Below are 22500 nucleotides of genomic sequence, written 5' to 3'. Positions count from 1 at the left end.
GTCCTCTATATTCTTTTTTAGAACTAGATATCTCACTCCATATCTCTTCCCTCCATCTCTCCATCTCTCCCTCCATCTCTGTGGCTACATAATGCACTGAGCACTTAGTCACATCCACACTGTGCCAGCTCACCAGCTTGCACTGACAGACTGCATACGGCTTCAGACCCGTGTATGCAGCCAGTAAACTCAAGTGTATGTGTATGTGCAAACACACAGATATGAGGACAACACACACACAGACGCACACACACGGGGCCCTACCGATATATCAGAAGGCTGATAATATCGGCCAATATTTGGCTTCAAAAGAACTATCGGCATCGGTTGAAATTTTACAAATAAAGGTTATGTACTACCAATGGTTATACCATGCATGAACAGATTTAGAAGCTATAAGGAGAAGCAAGTACAGTTCCAAATGTTCTTACAACTTTCCATTCCTTAACTTAATCTTGAATGAAGTCGATATTCATCTGTGGACATTTAATTTTAGAGAAGATGAAATTTAATCTTGGAGAATATTAAATAACCATTAAAGGATTGTCAGTGTCGATAGTACGCTAGTGGACATCAGGGATAGTCCTGCTGGGGTTTTGACCCTAAAGTTACAATTTTGACATTCCCCCCAAGTCAGTCAAAAACATATTCCGTGTTTGTGTCCTCACACATGGAGTTCACTTGCAGCTCAAGAGCAACAGGTTTAACATTTTATTTTAGTCCCAAAAGTTTATAAAGTTGTGAAATATCTCTGAGGGCTTTCACATGCAGTGTTTAGTCAGTTTGAATGGAACCTTGTTGTCGAGAACTTCAAACAATGAGTGATTTCCTTCCACATAGACACTGTGAGGCAGTACTCTTTGGACAGCCACCTTCTAACTTTTAGGATAAAATAATATCGCACAACAAGTGTATGGGCTCTCCATCACCCTCCTCTGAACATGTGACAACAGAGCTCCTACATTACACACAATGCAATGTCTTAAAGCGACAGGCCCTGTCACTACCCGATCTGCCCCACCCCTGCTGGATCTGTCCTGAAATTGTTTTTAAAAGACAGACAAAAACACAACGGTAACAAATTAAACTTCTATACAATCGCTTAGACACAATTATCAAATGTGCAACCTCATTCTCTAAGGAGTGCCTCAAAACCCCACACAATTAATGCAATTGGACACTGCACTATTTCCATTCTCATTGTGTTCACACAAAATGTAAAACACTAAACGCAACTGTCATTGTGTACTGTACTTACAACAGATGTACGAATGTGTGGTGGTATGGCAGGGGGGAGAGGGGCACACAGAGGACAGGGAGGCAGGGGAAGGAATAGGAATGTGAATATTTCAAATTAGATCCAGGCCACTATTGTAGACCACGTAGTGAACCACAGCCTAAGTATGTTTAGGTACTACAGTATACAACAGGTCACATACACACTACTGCATATTGCAGAACTGTATCCCTGTAGACTTGGTCATAGCATGCTGTAACATTTTTCACTGTACTGCAGAATTCTATCACTGCCCCACTCTAGTGGAAGAGGCCGAGTATTCACACCTGAACAGGAGATGGCAATAGTCAACATGGTAAGAGCAAAGAATGCTATCAGGCTTCAAGAGAGTCACAGTGCTGTTATACAAGATGATGGTGTCCTACAGAACATGGGCTCTGTGAGTCTCTCCACGATAGACAGTGCTGAAGAGGAATGAGATGTCAATAAAAGAACCATACAGGTTTCTATTTGAAAGGAATAGTGAGAGGGTGATGAGCCACAGTACGATACCGAAATGTACAGGTAAGGCCAGATAGTAATTGGCGTCAATGACACCATGACATGACAGTCATGTCAATTGCAGTATGTGCGTCTTTTCAATATGTATGAGTTTACTTTCAGACCATGTAACAAAATGTGTGTTATACAGTATGTGTGCTGTTACAGTACATTGTGTTGTTTTCCATGGTGTCCCATACTATTTGGCTTTGATGTGAACTACTGTGTTGTTCTATATTTTGTAGAGGGTGATGGAGCTGAATGCAAATGACACATTTTGTGCATGTGGACAAGGCAGGATTCTACCTGAACAAAGTTTGCCGACTTGGCAGGAATATCATAGGTCATCCAACCACAGTGGCTGTGCCAGGCCAGTGTGGGGATAACATAACAATGTGTGCTGCGATCTCCAACAATGGTGTAATCCACCAACTTCCCACCATTGGACTCGACAACACAGCCTGTGTTGATTTCTTGGGAGTCCTTTACAATGAGCTCATCCCTGAGAATGAAAGAGGAGTGGTAGGCCTGACTTACCAAATAATGTGGTGATTTGGGACGATGTCAGTTTTTACCACTCCCTTCTTGTCAGGGTATGGTTTGCTGCCCGCCAACAAATGCTGATGGAGTTCCTTCCACCCTGTTCACCCTTCCACATTCCAACTGAAGAGTTATTTTCAGCATGGAGGTGGAAGGTGTATGATTGCCAGCCCCATAACCAGTTATCCTTACTGGATGCAATGAATGTTGGTTGTGAGGTCATCACAGTCGTGGGCTGCCGAGAGTGGCTGTGACATGACCGAAGGTTTTTCCCTCTGTGCCTTGAAAGGCAAGACACCAGATCTGATGTTGATGCAGTGCCTAACAGGGAGGAAAGACTGGATGCCCAATGAGACCGTAATATATCGAATGTACTATACTGTAATAAACATGTTTTTTCTCATATTTGTGTGTCCAGTAAATCTTTTACATTGACAGTAGCATTATGTACACCATCTATCCAGTTTTTATGCAGATATTAGAATTTTGAGTAGATTCCCGCAATAATCAGAAGGTGCTATACAGTTGGTGACATTGTTGTAGAGATTGACTGACTTTGTGTGTTTTGACACATGTGGCTAACATTTTGAGTGTTATAGGTTCTTTTGCACGGGTGATATACAGTAGTATTATGAGAAATTATTTTATTCTTTTGGGAATTGCACTCAGTTTTGAGAATGAGGTTAGAGTTTCAGGAAATGCATCTAAGCAATTGAGGAAAAACTGTAAGATGAGGGATTTAAAAAAAGATTTTTTAAAAAAAATGCTATTTTCGTTTTAGATTTAAAAATGAATGTGGGTGTATTATGCCGTAGGACACTAGACAGAGTGCCAGTGCTTTTTTTATGATAATAAGAATTTGTGTTACTGTTATTAGATTAATTATTTAAACAGTTCAAACTGATTATATTTGAGTTAAGTTATTATTGAAAATATATATTTTGTTATCAAAAATTACATTCTTACACATTTTTTATTCTTACACATTCATGTTTCTTTTTTTCAATGAAGCAATGTTTTCCTCAAACCATTTATTTTCTTCCACAAGCAGGAAAGCTATAAAAACAATATCGGCAGATAATATCTGTCTATTTTTTGCCCCTTAAAATCGCTATTGGGAGAAAAAAATCCAAATCGCTCAGGCCCTATAAATAACCATCTGATTTAATTTGTGTCGGGGATTCATTGGACAGCGTTCTGCACTGTGGATGAACTGACACACACACACACGCACGCACGCACGCACGCACACACACACACACACACACACACACACACACACACACACACATACATATTGTGTTATGGGCCCCACACACTTTCAACAAAAAAAGAACCATGCATTCAGGAACTACTGTATGGTAAATATATGTCAGCTACACACTCATACGTGTAAAAGTACTTGTGGATAATTGAACAGTCACAACTCCATGCCTGGAAACACACACACAAGCACACAAGGGCTTGTGTAGCTATGCAGAGCGGTTCTGCTGGAGTGACAATGCCATTATGCTAAAATGCTAACTCTGTTGGAATTTAATCACTCGTTTTCCCTTTTTCTCCTCTTATCTCTCTTTTTCACTTTCTTCACCATTCTCTCTCTCTCTCTCTCTCTCTCTCTCTCTCTGTCTTTCTCTCAAAGGGTTACATCACTGGCACTCTCTCTCGCTCATTATTCACAAATGATCTCCGTTACACATGTATGCACACTCACACACACATAATCACATACCTACACACCACACACAGGCACGCACGCGCGCACGCACGCGCGCACACACACACACACACACACACACACACACACACACACCGCCATTTGACCCCTTAAAAGCATGTTTTACCTGACCCACATATCAAGCCCTCTTCTAATCTAGTCTTTTAAATGAACCTGATCAAAAAACCCTAAACCCAAACCTGGATTACTGACTGATTTACTGATTTACGGACTGACTGAGTAGGTGTCTGTCTAACTGACTGATTTGCTGACGGATTTATTATCTGACTGGCTGATGGGGTGGATAGCGGGAAAGACAGAGGGAAACACACCAGGCAGGCAGGTGGGAAGAGTGGGATCAAGAACAAAAAGGACAGAAGGAGAAAGAGAGACATAGCGGGGGAGAAAGAGAAAGAGAAAAAAAGAGAGATAGCAGATCGTACTAAATGGCTAAGTTGAAAATGAAGACACATCTCTCCTCCTACCCTTCTCTCCCTCTCACAAATGAGATAGGGATTCAGGTCATAACTACAGCCAGAGATTCAAACACACACACACACACACACACACACACACACACACACACACACACACACACACACACACACACACACACACACACACACACACACACACACAGCTCACTGTAATTAGGTACGGGGAGAAGCTCCTTACACTTTTAATTCAACACATAAACATTCGCTCACCTCTAACACACGTAATCTCTCTTTTCTTCCCTCCCCCTGTCTCTCTTTAATGCTCATTTCCTTTCTCTCTTTTTCTCTACCCTCCCTTCACTCCATTCCCACTCCCCCCTTCCAAATACAGTTGGGCTCAAAAACTCCTTTAGTTTGCTCTTTATTACCCAATTTTGAATTAAATGAAGCCATAGCAATTTTACAATATAATCTGCACTCAATGTGAACAATCACATGAAAAGCAAAACCAAAGATGATTTGTCTCAAATTTTCCCGTTCCTCCATGCCTTCCCTTCTCCTTATATTCCATCACACACACACACACACACACACACACACACACACACACACACACACACACACACACACACACACACACACGCAGACGCACGCGTGCACACACACACAAACACACACACACACACACACCCCCCAAAGCATCCGATATGTGGTGGTGAAATGAGAGGAAGGGGAGGCAGGAAGAAAGCGCAGCCAGCTGCTTCAGCTGTCCCCGGGAGTCTGCAGGGGAAGCTGGCCGAGCGGCTGGCCGGCATCCTGGCCTCCTTCCACCGCGTCTTCCAACATCCTGAGAGCTGTAAACACAGCGCTGCACTTCGCCCCGCGCTCTGCTAAGACTTTTAAGGATATCGGTTAGCTATTTTAAAACCGATGTTGGTTCCCATTTACTAGTGAGAAACTTAACCCGCCTTTACACTGAAATCCAACAGATGACAACAACAACACACCAGAAGCCTCATTCATTTATATGGAGGGTCGTAAACCGCATGCAACACTTTATAAATAAAACAAATAAATACAACTTTATAAATAGAACAGTCAGTTACTTAAAGGACATGGTGGCTGCAGCAGTCATTTCAGACTCAAATCAGAGCACCTCCCAAATAAACTGAGCGATTGGACAACCTCTATGGGAGTTATTCACAAAAAAACTGTTTATGACTGAGAAAAGGAAAACTCCATCTCAATCCATGTTCCATCTGCATTAATGTAACAGCTGCTACAATTATGCCACTACTGAGTTGCTATAACAAGGTGTCTTTTTTTCTGTTATGTTTGACCAAATGCCTTGAAAGAGCAAAAAGCGGGGGTTGGTGCCCAGGAGGTTGTGGAGGCAGGTCATGCCTCAAAATGTCAGTAATGAGACAGAAAAAAAAAATGTGGCATGTTTGGTCTTTACAAAGGCTGGACTGAAGACTAAAGGCAACCACATTTTTGAGGAGGTAAAACTAACAGTCATTTTTTAATTCACTCTTGAAAACTTGTAGTCTGGATTTTACTTAAATTTTGTTCAGCAAGTAAAACTACTATTACTGTGACGGCAAAATAAACAATAGACCCTCAGAACTAAAATGAGCTGTGAACAATGACATGATGAAGACATACAGTACAGGATCACTTTTTACTATAATGTACAAGATATAAGATTTGTACCATTTTAGGCCCCTAAGGATACTCATTAGCGATTTCAGTGAATTAAACACTGTGCAAAAATATTAATGCAGCACACACACATAAATCTTAAATTACAATATACATCTTTAATTTTATCACTTTTTCAGCAAATTATACTTGGCATATAGAATGGCAAATATAACATTTACCATTTGCTACTATGTGTGTGTGTGTGTGGGTGTGTGTGTGTGTGTGTGTGTGTGTGTGTGTGTGTGTGTGTGTGTGTGTGTGTATGTGTGTGTGTGTGTGAGATCGCTGCACCATCAATATAAAAGGGCTGATGTTATCTTCTCTGAGCCTCTATATATTTCTGATACAATCAGCCCCAACGAGGGATGGAGAGGGATAGAGAGTGAGAAAGGGATAGAGGGAAGGAAGAAAAGGGAAAGGGAGATCAAGATAGCCGAGGAAAGCAAAAAGTGAGAGTGAGAGACAAGGAGGGCTAATGAAGAGATATAGAGATAACAGGACAAATTCAGAGAAGAGAGAGAGAGAGAGAGAGAGAGAGAGAGAGAGAAACAGAGAAGGGGATAGAGAGAGGAAAAGAGAGAGGGGAGAGGGGGAGAGATGGAGGCCTAGATGACTGTTATGGCTCAATTAATGCCGAGACATAAGATGGCCCTGCTGTTGATAATGACCGAAATGAAGGGAGGAAGACAGAGAGATGGGGGGGGGGGATTGATAGAGAGAGAGAGAGAGAGAGAGGGAAGGAGAGAGCGAGATAATAAGAAGTCAGAATGGCAGGATATGGGGAGGAGTGGAGGAGGAGAGGAAATAAGAGCAGATACTGTTAAATCTATTCATGATTCATTATTTCTCACTGCAGTTCAAAGGCCCTCGCTCGCCCCATCTCTCTCTCCCCCTCCCTCTCTCCTTATCTCCTTTACCCTACATCGCTCCCCTTTCTTGGCTCTTCATCTCCTCTCGTCTTCTGTGCTCTCTCTCTCTCTCTCTCTCTCCCCCTCTCTTGCACTCACTCACTCTCTCTCCTGAAGATTCTGAGCTCCTGTTTACCCTGTTCTCTTTCCTCAGTGCTATTTATCTATTGGTTCTCTCCATCCCCCTCTCGCTTCCTCCCTCCCCCTTTCTCTCTCTTTGTGTGACCAATTTGCTTGTTTTTTTGTCACACTCCCTCTTATTTTTTCATTACACGCTCTTCTCTCAGCAAAACTCTATTTTGCAGTTGTAATCGACACTTTTGTTGTCTCTTCTCTCACTCTTTCCTCCCTTTCGGTCAAACTCTCTGTGTGTCAGTTGTTTTCTCTGTCACTTTCTCTCATGTTTTTGGTGGGGGTCCTTACCGATGTTACACAGCACAGGGAGGACAATCTAATTGGGAGATAACCTGCCGGAGCACGGTGCCAACAGCGCCCCAGGCGGGAATCGAACCAAGGACCTTCTTGCTGTAAGGCAGCATTGCCACGGTGCACATAGCAATATATAGCTATGCAAGACCGTAAAGACAAATCTGAACTGTTTTAGAATGATAAGACATTATATACCTCTCCAGGCAGCTCAACTGTTCGTGCATGCCATGATATTTTCACACCTATCCTATTGTGTTACTGTATTGAGCCAGGCTTCACAGTCAACTGTCAAACCCATTACATCACTATACAAACAAGCACTGAAAATAATGGATCAAAAACAAATGAAATGACACCAGTGTATAATTCTGAAAAAGTACAAGTTGCTCAGTTATGACAGCTTTATCAAGTTCTCTTCTATTAAATAGATTTTTAAATGTGCAAACAATCTCGCCCCAGCTGTATTTTATCCATATGTGACAAAAACAAACACCAATAGAATCACCACTAGGGGATCAGCAAATAACAACTGCAGGGTGGCACAGCGCAAAGCCACATGGTCAGTCATCTTTTTCAGTAAAAGGGACACATTTTTGGAATGCACTACCAACGGAAATAGAAACACAAATTGATCCGAAAATGTTTAATGACAGGGTGAAACAATGGCTGAAACAAAAGCAAAAGCAACCTGCGATCATTGATCACTGATGTAATGTGATGTAATTATTGCACGATCATGTAAAGAATGTCACTACTTATTATGTGCTTATTTTAACTTACATATTTATGGTAATGATGATGTTTAATTACCATTTTTTAAGTAGAAAAGCCTAACCAGGAACAGGGGTCGCAAATTAGCCACGGCTAGAAATCCTATATGCAACACATCTGTTTTATGTTTTTGTAACCTGTTACAATGTTTTTTGCATTGTTCCTGACAAAATTATATATATATATATATATATATATATATATATATATATATATATATATATATATATATATATATATATAAAATGCTATGTTTATGTTGAGAAATATTCATTTGTATTTCTAAATTGTAAAAATATATATATAAAAATAAAACAATTTTCACAAAGAAATGATCAAACTATAACACTGTTATGAAGGGCCTGAATTGATTCACATTACACACGCGTACACATGTACACCCACACAGTCAGAAGCAGAATCAGACCGTTCAACTAAATATTTACAAGGGAACAGTATTACATCACATAAAACAAACCCAGAAACAAGTATTTTTTCCTCTCTCTCTCTCTCTCTCTCTCTGCCCCTCTCAGCGGTGCAGCCAGAAACTGGGTCCATTTCTCTGCGTAGACGACAAGCGCTGATAGAACAGTTCTGGCTGCCGGCCAAAAGCCTCTCCTCTTCATCTCACTCCGTCTCTGTCACTTTCTCTCTCGCTCTCTCTCGTTCTGTTTGTTCCCGCCGTTCTCTTTGTCTCCCTCTCCGTCTCTCTACCTCCCTTTGTCCGCCTGCTCTCTCCCTCCATATTTTTCTACCTGTTCGCCGCCCTCATCCCTCTTGGCACCTGTTTATTTCTCCTTTTTTTTCTTGCTCCGCTCTCTTCCTCTCTTCTCGTCATTCTCCCACGCTCTATTCTCTTCCTCTATTGTGCCCCAAGTCTCCCTCACCCTTGCTCTCTCTTTTCCGGTTTCGAGGATTATTGCTCTGTCGATAGTTCTGTCTACTCCGCTGGGTCAAGGAATCATTACGGCCATCCGTCTATCAATCACTTTTATTGATCAGTTTTGTGGTTGTTGAATTGGCTGAACTGAGGCCAGCTGTGTTTTCAGTGCTGAGTCTGGGCTTGATGGATTGATTGGAAGTAGATTGACGATAAACCTGTCTTAATATTTATGACTGGAAAGACTAGAAACAAATATTAATGTTTATGTATAGGGACATTAATGTTCCTGAAATATGCTTAGGATCATATGTATATACATTTCTCGATAGACAGACAGAGAGACAGACAGACAGACAGACAGACAGACAGACAGACAGACAGGCAAGCAGGCAGGCAGGGAGATAGAAGAGAGGGGGAAAGAGAGGGGGAAATAGAGAGAATCTATTGTGGAAGGAATTGTGAATGAGTACCAGACTTATATCATCTATACATAAAAAATATATATATTTTATATATAAATATAAAAAAATGTGTCAAGGAGAGAGAGATAGAGACAGGGAGGTAGACAGAGAAAGACAGAGCTGAAGGTACGGGCAGTCACCTTGAGGGAAGACACCACTCAGGTGGATAATGAACCACAACAGCGTGGAATGGAACTCTTGACACTGTCTGTTCTTCTGTCTGTCTATCCTTTTGTCTGTCTGTACATCTGTCTGCCCTCCTGTCTGTCTGTACAGTCACTCTGTCTGTACAGTAGGGATGCAATGGTACAGTGGGCTCATGGTTCCATATGTATCACGGTTTTAGGGCCACGGTAACGGTACAGTTTCAGTAAATTTATATTTAAGAATTTTTGGGGGGGTTTTTTGTGTTAAAAGGTGTAAAACATTTTTATAGTAGTCTGCCACAAATAACTAGTGTACTGCTCTGTGTGTATGGCTGCTGGAAGGGGGAGATGAGGGTTAAAGTTCCTTGGTGGGTTGTTATTATTTGCATAAGTTCATCTGATTGGAGGGGAGGTGTCCAGGATAGTGGAAAATTAAAACATAAATTTTCGTTAATATTTATTTATTTATCTATCTATCTATCTATTTATTTGTTTGTTTGTTTTTTTATTTATTTGTTTATTCATTTATGTATATCATATTTTAAAAATGTTTCACAATAAAAAATAAATAAAACCAGTACTGTAGTTAGTTATTTTTGTGTAGAACAGGTATACACAGTATTTTCACACATAAATAATAATAGTAAAATAACGTATTGAAATAAAAGCTCACAGTCAGACCAGGGGTGCGCTCCTTTTCAGCCAGGGCACCTCCCGGCAAGGGAGGAGCATAGGCTATCTCTTACATGGAGGGGGAAACATTTTCTGGGGGCAGGAGACGGCGACTTACACAAACAACACAACATAAAACTGTAAAACTTGACCAAAAAAATGACGGCTCATCACCCAGCGAGACCCTGCTCCCTTCATTCCACAAAAAAGCCGTTCAAAAGAATTGTATTGTTCATGAACTACGTGGTGCGAGTCTTTACGAAAACCCTTTACAAAAACATTCAATGTAGTTTTATCTCATGTTGCTATTGAAAAGGCTGCATAGCCACGCAGAGTTGAAAAAAATAAGACCTCTCGCGCCATATAGAAATACTGCGCGGCTCTGGGCGGACCCCACGCGCCTGACATGGCCGGTGGAGCTGGAACAGTGGATTCAATAGGAAGCAGAAACACGTCGCGCCCGTACACTGCCAACGTGTCCAGTGGACTTGTACCGTGATACCGTAATACCACGGTTAACCTGTGCGTAATGGAACGTAGGGGGCAGTACCGGACGGTTCGATAACATACCGTGTACCGTTGCTTCCCTACTGTACAGTCTGTCTGTCTATCCTTCTGCTTACTGTCTGTCTGTGTCTGCCAGTCCTTCTATTTGTTGGTCCTTATACAAATCTGTCGATCTGTCCGTCTGTTAAATACAGGATACACACATTCACGACCCGAGGACTTAAATTAAATAAAAAATATTTATACTTGCATACATTTTTCAATACACCACAAAGGAAGCACAGATCTTACCTGTTTGTGCATCTCGATGTTGAGCCCGTAAGACATCTCGTAGTACTGCGGAGACAAGACACACACAGTGGCTTTAGACTTTTGCACGGATGACACACTAGCGCTTTGATTTGCAGTATTTCACATCTGTCAGTCTGCAGACACATGGTTCTCACTGTATACACGGTATGTTTTCCACATCTGCGGGATGGAGCGAGAGAGAGAGAGAGAGAATGAATGAGAGGAAGAATGAGAGATGCAGAGAGAATGTGAAAGAGGGAGGATGGAGAGAGTGGTTGTGTGTGTGAGTGTATAATGATCATTTGTGTGTGTTGATAATGAGGTCTTTATGTCCCAGCATGGGTGAGGGTGCATGATCGCTCTCCCAGCATGTGTGAGTGTGTGTGCGTGCACGAGTGAGAGAGTGCCTATGTACACCTTCCAAATGACAATGTTAATGTGTGTACCTGCCTAGTGTTGTTTTCCTGCCTCTGTTTCTTGCTAAGTGTGTGTGTGTGTGTGTGTGTGTGTGTGTGTGTGTGTGTGTGTGTGTGTGTGTGTGTGTATGAGAGAGAGAGTGAGCGAGAACTAGTGAGGGAGAGAAAGAGAAAGCCCAGATGGATCCAGGGGCATCCATAAGCAAGCAGCTGAATTAGCATGATTTAGTGCGTGGTCCCACTAAGGAGTGTGTGTGTGTGTGTACATGTGTGCGTGTCTGCATAAGTCAAAATGAGCATGACTGGGTGGACACTTACTCAACACATTATGCATTCTTATGTGTTTGTGTTTATGTGTGTGTGTCTGCAGATTTATACATTCCTTATTGTGCTCGCCAACCACATTGTGAATTATGCATGTGTATGTGTGTGTGTGTGTGTGTGTGTGTGTGTGCGTATGACAACCCATTCACACTTTGTTACGTGTCCTTGATAAACTCTTTGTGCTCCTGCATGTGTGTGTATGTGTTTGTCTCTCCCTAATGCAGTGCATGCTAAAGGCAATGGGCGTTCCTCATGCATTTTTGCTTGTGTCTATATGATCCTGTGTGTGTGTGTGTGTGTGTGTGTGTGTGTGTGTGTGTGTGTGTGTGTGTGTGTGTGTGTGTGTGTGTGTGTGTGTGTGTGTGTGTGTGTGATAAACTCATTGTGCTCTCTGCTGTGTATCTGTGTGTGTGTGTGTGTGTGCACGTGTAATTTATCACAAGTCTGCAGACACTTGTTTGAGCGCTTACTAAACACAACCTTCCATCTCCCAGTATATCTGTGTGTGCTCTCTGTCTCTTTCCTCCCCTTCTGTCCCTCTCCATTTCGTCCTGTATCTCCTGTCCTCCTCCCCTGCACAATCTTATTCCTTTTAAAGTCATTAGCTCTCACCAGCCCATCCATCTCTCTCCATCTATCCATCCATCCAACCATCTAGCTATCCATCCATATATGTATCCACCATTCCATTTATCTATTCATCCATTCATTCATTCATTGTCACATCCATAACTTCCCTCTCTCTCCCTCTCCCCCCCGCTCTCTCTCTACCTCTCTCTCTCTCTCATCCATCCGGTCTGCCCCCCCTCCACTGTCATCCTCAACACCCTCTCCTTCTATTTTCTCCCTCATCACTCTATCTCATTATCTCACTCCCTTGGCAACTGTTCTGTCTACCTTGTTACCTTCTATCACTCTCTCCTCTGGTGACACTTTTTCTTTCCTTTTCTCACCATCACCACTGCTCTCACCATCTACTCTTCCCCATTACCCTTCCTCTCTCTTTTCCTGTCCTGTAACCACACTACCGCTCTCTTTCGCTCGCTTTCACTGACTCTCATTTTGCCTTCCGTCCTTTCACATTCCAGTTCCCATTTCCGTTGCTCTTCTTCTCCCTCATCTCGGTCCCTCTCTTCTTTCTCTTTTTAGCTGCTTTTCTATAATCTTTCCTTAGTCTCTTTTCCTTTCATTTTCAAACTGTTTTTCTACTCTGCTATCTCGCTTTTTATTTAATCTGTCTCTTCTTCTGTGGTGCTGCGTCTCTATTTTTTCTATATTTATACCCAGCCCCCAAGTAAACACCTGCAACCAGAAAATGTGTTTCCAGACATACAAATACACAAAACCCTTCACAAAAGATAAGACCAGCCATACAATGTCCGTAGAATTACATACTGTATACACACAAAAAGTCAACACAAAGGCACAAACCAACGTACAGACAGACCATTTATCAATATCTCTATTGTCTGATCTTGAATTTCAGTTTAAGCCCTTGACCTTGTCTCTCGTGGTGAAAATTCTGCTTCAAACTAAAATTAATCGAAGCCAAGTATAACAAAGAATATACGGGATCCAAACGGGGTCATTCAAGGTCACCATGTTGTTTTTTTTCCTTTCACAAATGAATTTGCAAATCACAGTGGCAGATCATAATGGCAAAGCAACTTTCTTTTCTGAGTCATCAATAAGTTACGTGTCTAACTGGACTGGAGTAGATGTCCCCATTAGAAAACCAAAGTGATAGTGGAACATCTCTTTGGTTGTCTTTCTTCATTCATTTTATTCTTCACTCCTTGTATTTACTGTCAAAAAAATATTCACTCTCCCAATCAAGATTTTATTATCAAGTTTAAAACATACCGAAAAGCATGAGTTCACACAAGTGGAATCGAACCTGGGTCTACTCGCTACATTATACACACCACACATCAGTTAGAGTGTTCATATATACATATGTACACTTGGTCGTTTTTTCATTTTCAGTTTTTTATGATCAAAAACGTCTTTTTCCATTTTTTTGTACAGATTGAACATTTTAGAACAAAAAAACAAACTTTACATCAGTTAGTTAGCGGCTGCAGATTTTTTAAAATGGTGTCTGAAATAAAATGCTGCAAGTACTCCACCAATCAGAAATGTTCAGCGCTGCAAACCCCACCCCCAAAGTGCCTGGACTTTTGAAAAGTACTACCCTCCGTGCAGGGACCTTTCGGTTTCTGGGACTTTGTTCCCGGAACTAAATTTATACTCTGGTCTCTGCAGCGGAAACGCACTGATTTCTTCCAAAGGTTCCTAGTTTCCGGGGAAAGTTCCTGCGGCGGAAACGCAGCTTTCGAGAGGAACCCTTCAGACTCAGAACCTTTTTAAATGGGAACCTTAGCGGTCCCTCAGGAGTTCAAGAGTTCTTGGTTGCTTTTCCACTGCACCTGGAAACTGTGGAGATTATGCAAATCAGACTGAGGTGACCAAAATGAATTTCAGCATGCAACAAAAGTAACAAGCTTACCGGTATTTAAAAATGATGGTTGGTGTGCTTGTGACGATCATCGTGTCGTTTGTGTTTGACCAATCAGCTTTCAGTACCTCAAAACAAACTCTGCCCTCATGGTTCCCGTCCCCCCCAAAAAGTACTACCTTGCTTGCAAGGACTTTTAAGGGCTCGGAAACTATCCAAGTGGAGATTTTCTTTGGACTAAGCTCCAGGAACGACGTTCTGGGTTCCTGAAAAGGTTCCTGAGGTGGAAAAGCCTCACAAGCCTGTCCTCCTCGTGAACAAATTAAAATGACTTACTTTCCCAGAATTCTGGAATTCTAGGAAAGTAATTCCATTAATATGTAATTCTATTCCTGAGTACTTGTTATTGACACACACATTCAGGCACACCGTATATTTTTAACATGTGAAAATTCTCACATGTGCACATAATGTAACACGTCATGTGAGTCTGTCTGTCTCTGTGCTTTTCCACTTGTGTGTGACAGTTCTCTGTTCCATCTTCCTCTCTCTGCCTCTCTCTATACCTCTTATCAGCCCCTCTCTTCACCTCTCCATCATCACACCTCAGCGGAAGTCTCTTTTCTTTCTCTCTCGGTCTATCTCTCCCCTATTGGCTTCCACTCTCAATTCCAGCCCCCCTTATTAATTCTCGCTCTCCATTTCCCTCATCAGCCTCTCCACCTCTCGCTCATTACTCTCTGTCTCTATGTTTCTACTTTTCTTGGTTCCATTCAGTTCCGTCTCTCCCTCTCTTTCTCTCTCCGTCTTTTATCATCGTGTCTCTTGTCAGTAGAAAGTGAAACGGAGCAGCTCCAGTCTGCCTATACAGAACACAACGACCTTGTGAGCAACGACATAACTCACTTTAGACACCGACCTCCGCAAGAGCTCATCACAACATAAAGTCCTAGAGACACTACAGCTGATAGTCAGGAAACGATGTGCGCTGCGAGAATATGAGAGGGCTGGGAGGATTGGAACAAGAAGAAATCCAGCGTCGGACTGGCACAGAGGCTGTGTTTGTAATTAAAAAAAGGAAAGGAACCTTGATGCCATCAAGCTGTGGCATTTCTCAGAGTTAATAGGCAGAATAAAAAGGTGTTCAGTGACTGTGTTTAATTACAATAGGGCCTCGCGTGAATGGAACCAACAGTCGCCGACAAAGGGGGGGCGTGCAGGAGGAAATGAGGGTTGTTTTTTTTCTCCCCCTTTGGTTGGCTTAACTGTCTCTTAAGCAAACAGCAGGGGAAAAGGACAGAGCTCTTGGCTTTGCCAAATGACTTCTATGTCATCAAGTCAAGTCACGGCAAAGAAAATGCTTCGCACTGCGTGTCAGTCAAATGGTGCACTAAGACAGCACGCTTTTTAACAGAATTCAATAGCATAGTATAATATACGGCGCATGGCTTCTCTAAAATTCATTATGACTTTGAGAAAACATTGGCATTTAAAAAAGCTTGTTTGAAAAAAATAGCTGAATATTGAATGAATAAATGATTAGTCGTGATATTTGCAGAGATTTCAAGGCCAAGAAATTGTTCCTGCCTTTGGGAAGAGGTGGAGACAGAGATCAATTACTTATACAAAGAGAGCCCTTATGTATCCAAAAACCCAGTCTCCCAAATGTCATAAAGAACAGCTACTTTTGGGCTGTTTTCTGTAAATTATATTTGAAAACGTATCAGGAACCAGAGGGGGAGTTGTGATGAAGATTAAAAAAGTGGGCCAAAAATGAATTCTCTCCCATCTCTCCCCTGTTTGCCCTTTCACCGCAAGAGCTTTTAAATTCATGTGACCTTTATTTTCATACAGTCCCAGCAATCTCCATGCAGGTGACCACAAGGAAGGAGAAGGAAGTAGAAGTTGCACTGTGTGGTCCCTCTACACTGCAGTATAATTAAAGTGTGGTTTGCGTCAGGACTGCAGTATAATTGTTGACTGTAGCCACTCCAGTGGTTCTCAACTGCTCTGGCAGCAGGATCTAGATTTGTCCTTCGACATTTAAATCACAGTCCAAATTATTCTAATTCATTTCACGAACGGAATCAAGCAACAGACAACAGTCATTTTGTACATGTCAAAAACACAAAGCAAACAAAAAGAGCGATGAGGGCTAAACTCCAGTTCAATAAAATGGCATTGAAACAATCGCAACTAATTTCCAGAGCTTCTAAAGCAGAGTTTGTATCTGGACAGTGATAAAATGCAAATAACCCAAATGATTACATCAGGAAAACAATGGCTAAACCACTGACATGCTTTGCTTTCACTGGGCCGTGGACGAATATGGCCGCATCCCAGTTCTGATTCAGGACCCGCCAATTGAAAGTTTCATTTAAGAGGATTCAGATTTATATTTAATACAACACAGACAATTAATTATATTAAATAATTATAGAAGCCAGAATCGCGATTGTGGCGCCGCCCCTTGCGGCCGCCTGCACGAGCACCGCGTGTCGATTACGCACATTTGAGAATTTTTCGTATTTTTCGAGCTTATAGAGCTTATTGTGCGTAATCACCGGGTGTCATGACATTTCACTGCATATATGTACGACCGTATGTGTATGTATGTGACAAATAATCTCTTGAACTTGAACTTGAGAACCACTGCTCTAGTCGGTTTTGAATGTCTTCTTCTGTCATCTTCCATTTGCTGAAACCCCCCCCCACACACACACACTTCTATTACACACAGACATCACCATCCAAACCTTCCCTACGCAGCCGCTACACCTTATATAATCCCTTCCTCTCACGTGTTCTCATTCAGCAATTTATGTACAATCTTTAGTGTGTGTGTGTATGTGTGTGTTTATATTGTATATGTATGGAGCCTCCAGCATGGGGGGTAGGTTTGTGTATACTTTATGTGTGTGTGTGATATATAGGTACAAGCATCAAAAAAGTAGGAAGGAAGAACAGCCACATCAGCTCATATCTACATAGTTATCTACGATTAGAGATGGCACAATACTATTAATATTAATTCTCCTGAACTCTTTTCCTTTTTCTTCTGAACAGATTTTGCATGAATAAATCTGTAATATTATATTGATTTATGATATTTATATATTATATTATAATATTGTTACAGCAAATCATCACATGAAATGTCTTCAGACAACCATATCTTATTTTAATGACGTAGAGACAAAGGGAAGAGTCACGGTCATATCTTGTAGGTAATATTTATCGGCCGTTGGTTATATATCACTAATCTCCATTGAAACACCCCTGGTCTGCTGCTTGGTAGGAAACCTGTTTCCATGACAGGGATTTCCTTCCCAGGTCAGGATAAATCCTGGGAATTTGGACACCGCTAAAATCAGCTTCTGCTCCATATTGCACAGAGAGTTCCTATCTGCTTCACTTCTTGTTTCTATTAGCCCAGTCGGGATGTCGTCACATTGAGTGGCGCTGCGCAAAAGTTCAACCAAGTTGAACTTTGGGCGCAAGGGCACCGCTGCGCCTGAGCTTTGCTTGGCATCGAGCCTGCGCGGCGCAAGCAGCACACACACCAATGGAGCTTAGAGCGCAGCGCAGTGCGCACCGCGTGAAATTCCCTTAACAGATACGTTTGATTCAGACGATGTTGAAGTGAGTGATGTCATGCAGTGTCTGCATGTTTCAGCAAATTAAATGCTTTGAAGAGTCTGCTGTGTTTAAAACTCTAACAATAGAGCAAAATGAAACTTCCGCCAAAGGCAGATTTGACCTATTTCAAACACAAACGTGCATGTTTCCACTTCACTTGATAATCCATTCCAATTGATAAAAATTCCTAAAGGCAGTCCCCACTTCCTGTCCAAGACCACTCACGGCCCCCAACAACAACATTCTAAATGTTCTAAATAAATAATTCCATTCTCGATCATTTTGTAAATGTTTTGAGCGCACGGAAAAGCAAATTCCAGACTGAGCCTCGTTAAGAAGGAGCGTCACAATGGCACGCATCTGGAGAACATTTCTCCCAGCTGCTATTTCACCGATGGCTTTAATCACAGGTGTCTGCTGAAATGATGAAAAGTACCACACCATTATGGTTATCTAATTGGCATGTTGCTTCGTGTTGCGGTTACGTTCGTTCCTCTGGAGTGTGCTCATCAGACAGGTGGAGGAGGTTCCAGCGTAACCGTTTAACTGACGCTTCCCCTCCTCCGAGCAGTATCACAACGTCTATCTGCCCCCTAATGACACGCACACAGCACTGTCAACAGGACGAGACACATAAAAAGCATTCCTGCAAATCACTCGACGAGCCTGCTCTCCCCATCTCTCTCTCTCTCTCTCTCCAGCTGTCTTTCTTTTCTCTCACTGTCATCTTCCCCTCCTCTCTCCATTCTTCTGGGAGTGTTTGCTCTCTCTCTTGCTTCCTCCTTTCTTCTACCCCCGTGGTGTCAAGAGTGTAAGACAGCTCTCTCTCTCTCACTCTCACTCTCTCTCTCTCTCTCTCTCTCTCTCTCTCTCTCTCTCTCTCTCTCTCTCTCTCTCTCTCGCTATCTCTCTCTCTCTCTCTCTCTCTCTCACTCTCTCTCTCTCTCTCTCTGGCAGGCTTTAAAACAAGCTTTAGGAAGTGGGTCTAATCCAAGGTGATTTAGCTAAACGGGATATGTTCTATGTGTATATGTGTGTCTTTTTTAGTGTGTGTTTGTATGTTGAAGTGTGTGTCTACGTCTGTGTTGGATCTGGTTCTTGAAAACATTTGTGTGTGTGTGTGCATATGATAGGCGATTGTGGCGCCGCCATTTGCGGTTGCCTGCGCTGGCGCTCCGGTTGTTTTATTCACATGCCACTTTAATGCACATATCTGTATATACATAATTGCCTATTCCATATACATAAGCATATTCCTTCTATCTATTCCATTTTATCTCATTTTATTTTATTGTATTTTATTTTATTCCATATATTTTTACTTTATTCTATAAGTATTTGACTTACTGTATTACGTTTTATGTATATGTATGTGACGAATAAACCTCTTGAATCTTGAATCTTGAATGTATGCGTGTGGAATTTCCTGAGTGTGTACGTGTCTGCATCTGTGTCCGTGCATGTAGACTCTTAAAAAAAGCATCAGTGTCCCTTGGGTCAGCTTGTCTCTTTCATGTGCCCGCTAACACACACACACATACACACACACACACACACACACCCTGATGTTAAAACATTCATTAGCAGAATGCACTAGCTGACATCAGAGGTGAGCTGGCTCTGACTCCTCTATTGTGTCCTGTCTGCCTGTGATGACTAAATCAGTCAGAGGAGACATTCACATTGCAGCACAGTACAACCTGCCAGGCCTCGTATATATACAGTACACCCTTGTCAAAGTCGGTCAGATCCTGCCCAAAGTCGCTTGGCCATTTTTCCTGCTTCCAACACATCAACTTTAAGAACTGACAGTACACTGACTGTTAAAATTTGTGGTTTTAAAGGGGACCTATTATACAAAACTGACTTTTTCAGTGCTTTTGCACATACATTTGGGTCTGTCATGGGCCTATTCACGCACACATTGTGAAAAAGACAACCCAGTCAGTTTTTTGTGAGCTGTCTATTTCAGAAAACATCGAGCTTTGTGTCTCAGTACTATGTAGCATTGAGACTCTTGACCCAAATTAAAACCGCCCCCATCTGAGTACCTCCACCATGGCTGGAGCACGACCTGCTGCGATCATCGTAGCTAAGAGCTAATCATGGGAAGTGCTCTGTTGTTGGCTGCAGAGACCAGCACAAATCTTTTAAAAGAAAGAGGAATTAATACTGTACCAACTGTCCGTGATAAAACTGCAATCAAGGGAAATATAATTATTTGCTATGTGTTTCTTTGTGTGTGTGTGTGTGTGTGTGTGTGTGTGTGTGTGTGTGTGTGTGTGTGTGTGTGTGTGTGTGTGTGTGTGTGTGTGTGTGTGTGTGTGTGTATGTGTCCATGGTAGGTTGACTGTACTGTAGGCTGTGGCGCGCAATCCGCTCCGCATTTCTCCAAACAAAACCGTAGATGTATTTTTTTTCTTTCGATAATTCCGTAATTGAATGAAACAAAAATGCCTTGAGCCCCGCTGCGGTGAGAGTCGGAACTTTCTTTTAAATTCAGATTCAGCAACTGGATTGTCTATTTACCGCCTCAAATTTGTTCAGAAATATCAGTGACCGATCAGTGAAAGTTTACTGAGAAATACAACAGAATCTGATATAAAGCTCAAACCCCATTGGCTTACAGAAGTCGGGGCCTTGGGAGGGTGGCTCCTCTTACTTAAACAGAGCGCCACGATGGATTCAGAGGTATGTTTAGAATGGCTAGAATGCATAATCTGAGTGGTATTTTCTGCTAAAAAACTTCAAAAACATGTTTGGGGACTTCAGAGACCATATATTAACTGGTGTAAAAATGAACAAAATATGCCCTGTTTAATCTTGTGGTTGATATATACAGTATATACATACTGTATATATCAGTATATATGGTATAAAGTGGGACTAAATATCTTCTTGGATTTTTGTTATCGCAAGATTGTGATGTAGTTAAATGTTTAAGGCAGCCTTTTAGCTCTGCATTACAGTAAAGTAATGCTGTTCTCTTCACAGACTGTTCTAGCTTATAATCAATTGTCATAATATTCACATTATATATTATATTGATTATTTCAGAAATATGTATTGTGAATATATATATATATATATATATATACACATATACAGACACATATATACATATATATATATACATACATATATATATATATACATACATATATATATATATATATATATATATATATATATATATATATATATATATATTTAATAGATATACAATATATATATATCTTATGAAAGCACCAATATTTATCTGCAAAATATTGTCAAATTATTGGTCAATATATATATACCAGAGTTTTCGTTAGAAAAAATTGGTGCCAGTCCACATCTCTGGAAGATTTCAGTGTCCCGAGCAAATGTGAGAGATTCCAGTATCTCAAATATTATCTGTGTTTATTGAGCTTAAAAACAATTGGCAGGCAGTCTATATAAAGAATAAAATCATGAATGCGTGTAGATGTATAATATTTTTTATTGAATATTCAAAATAAAATAAGTCCCCACAGTTAATGCCATTTAAAAAAAATTCTAATAAATTGAATAATTAGGAATGTTACTACTAGAAATCAAATAATTTCTGATCGTGAACAATAAATAACAGATGAGGAACAGTGAGGAACATAAAATTTGGATAAAAAAAAAATTTATAAATATGGTCGAAATTATGGAGTCGAAATGATCGAGTGTATTTTATTTCGACATCGAGGAAACAAATGGAGCGATATTCATCGTTATCGTTTTATCGGCCAGCGGTAATTCAAATCGTGCTTAAAGGGAATTATTTCACCGGACATTATGACATGTGACAGAAAGATTTTCCCTGTCAAAAACCGGCAATTACTGGATAACGGAAACTCTAATATATATATATATATACACCGTATGTGTATATATATGATCCATGTGTAGAAACACACATGGGTGACACTGGGGGTTTCCACCTTTTCCAGTGTTCCAGACAGTTGAGACAGGTTTAAGGCTCTTAAAACAGACACAATCCTCCTCTACATCTGGCCCCGCACAAACCCCTTCCCACCCAGCTCCACCGCACCAGGCGGAGCAGCGTTTATCCACCACCCCCACCCTCCATCCACCCACATCCTTTTCAAATTCTGTGCTCATCTCTCCTCCCTCTCATCTCTCTCTCTCCTTCTCTCTTTTTCTAGTTGTTGGCTTCTCCTTCAGTCCAAATCCCCAACACGGCCTTCCCTCCTCTACTTCTCTTGCTCTATCCAAAACACACACACACACACACACACGCACGCCCGCACGCCCGCACGCCCGCACGCACGCACGCACGCACGCACGCACGCACGCACACACGCACACACACACACACACACACACTCCAGCACGTGCACGAAAATAAGCACACACACACACACACACATGCAAACACACAATCTCTATC

General features: G+C 41.4%; 1 protein-coding gene across 2 annotated transcripts in view; it reads right to left on the bottom strand.

The window, feature by feature from the left end:
- The window catches only part of tle2b (TLE family member 2, transcriptional corepressor b), an 89305-nt gene that overhangs the window by 43062 nt on the left and 23743 nt on the right, over positions 1-22500 (bottom strand). For both annotated transcript variants that reach the window (XM_080006727.1, XM_080006728.1), the window contains exon 4: positions 11244-11288. In XM_080006727.1, the coding sequence (XP_079862853.1) occupies positions 11244-11288 (45 nt within the window). The remainder of the gene's footprint in view (positions 1-11243; positions 11289-22500) is intronic.

This window comes from Zeus faber, assembly GCF_960531495.2.
Source record: "Zeus faber genome assembly, chromosome: 1".
Taxonomy (NCBI): Eukaryota; Metazoa; Chordata; class Actinopteri; order Zeiformes; family Zeidae; genus Zeus; species Zeus faber.
This window is presented reverse-complemented; position numbering and strand designations above follow the sequence as displayed.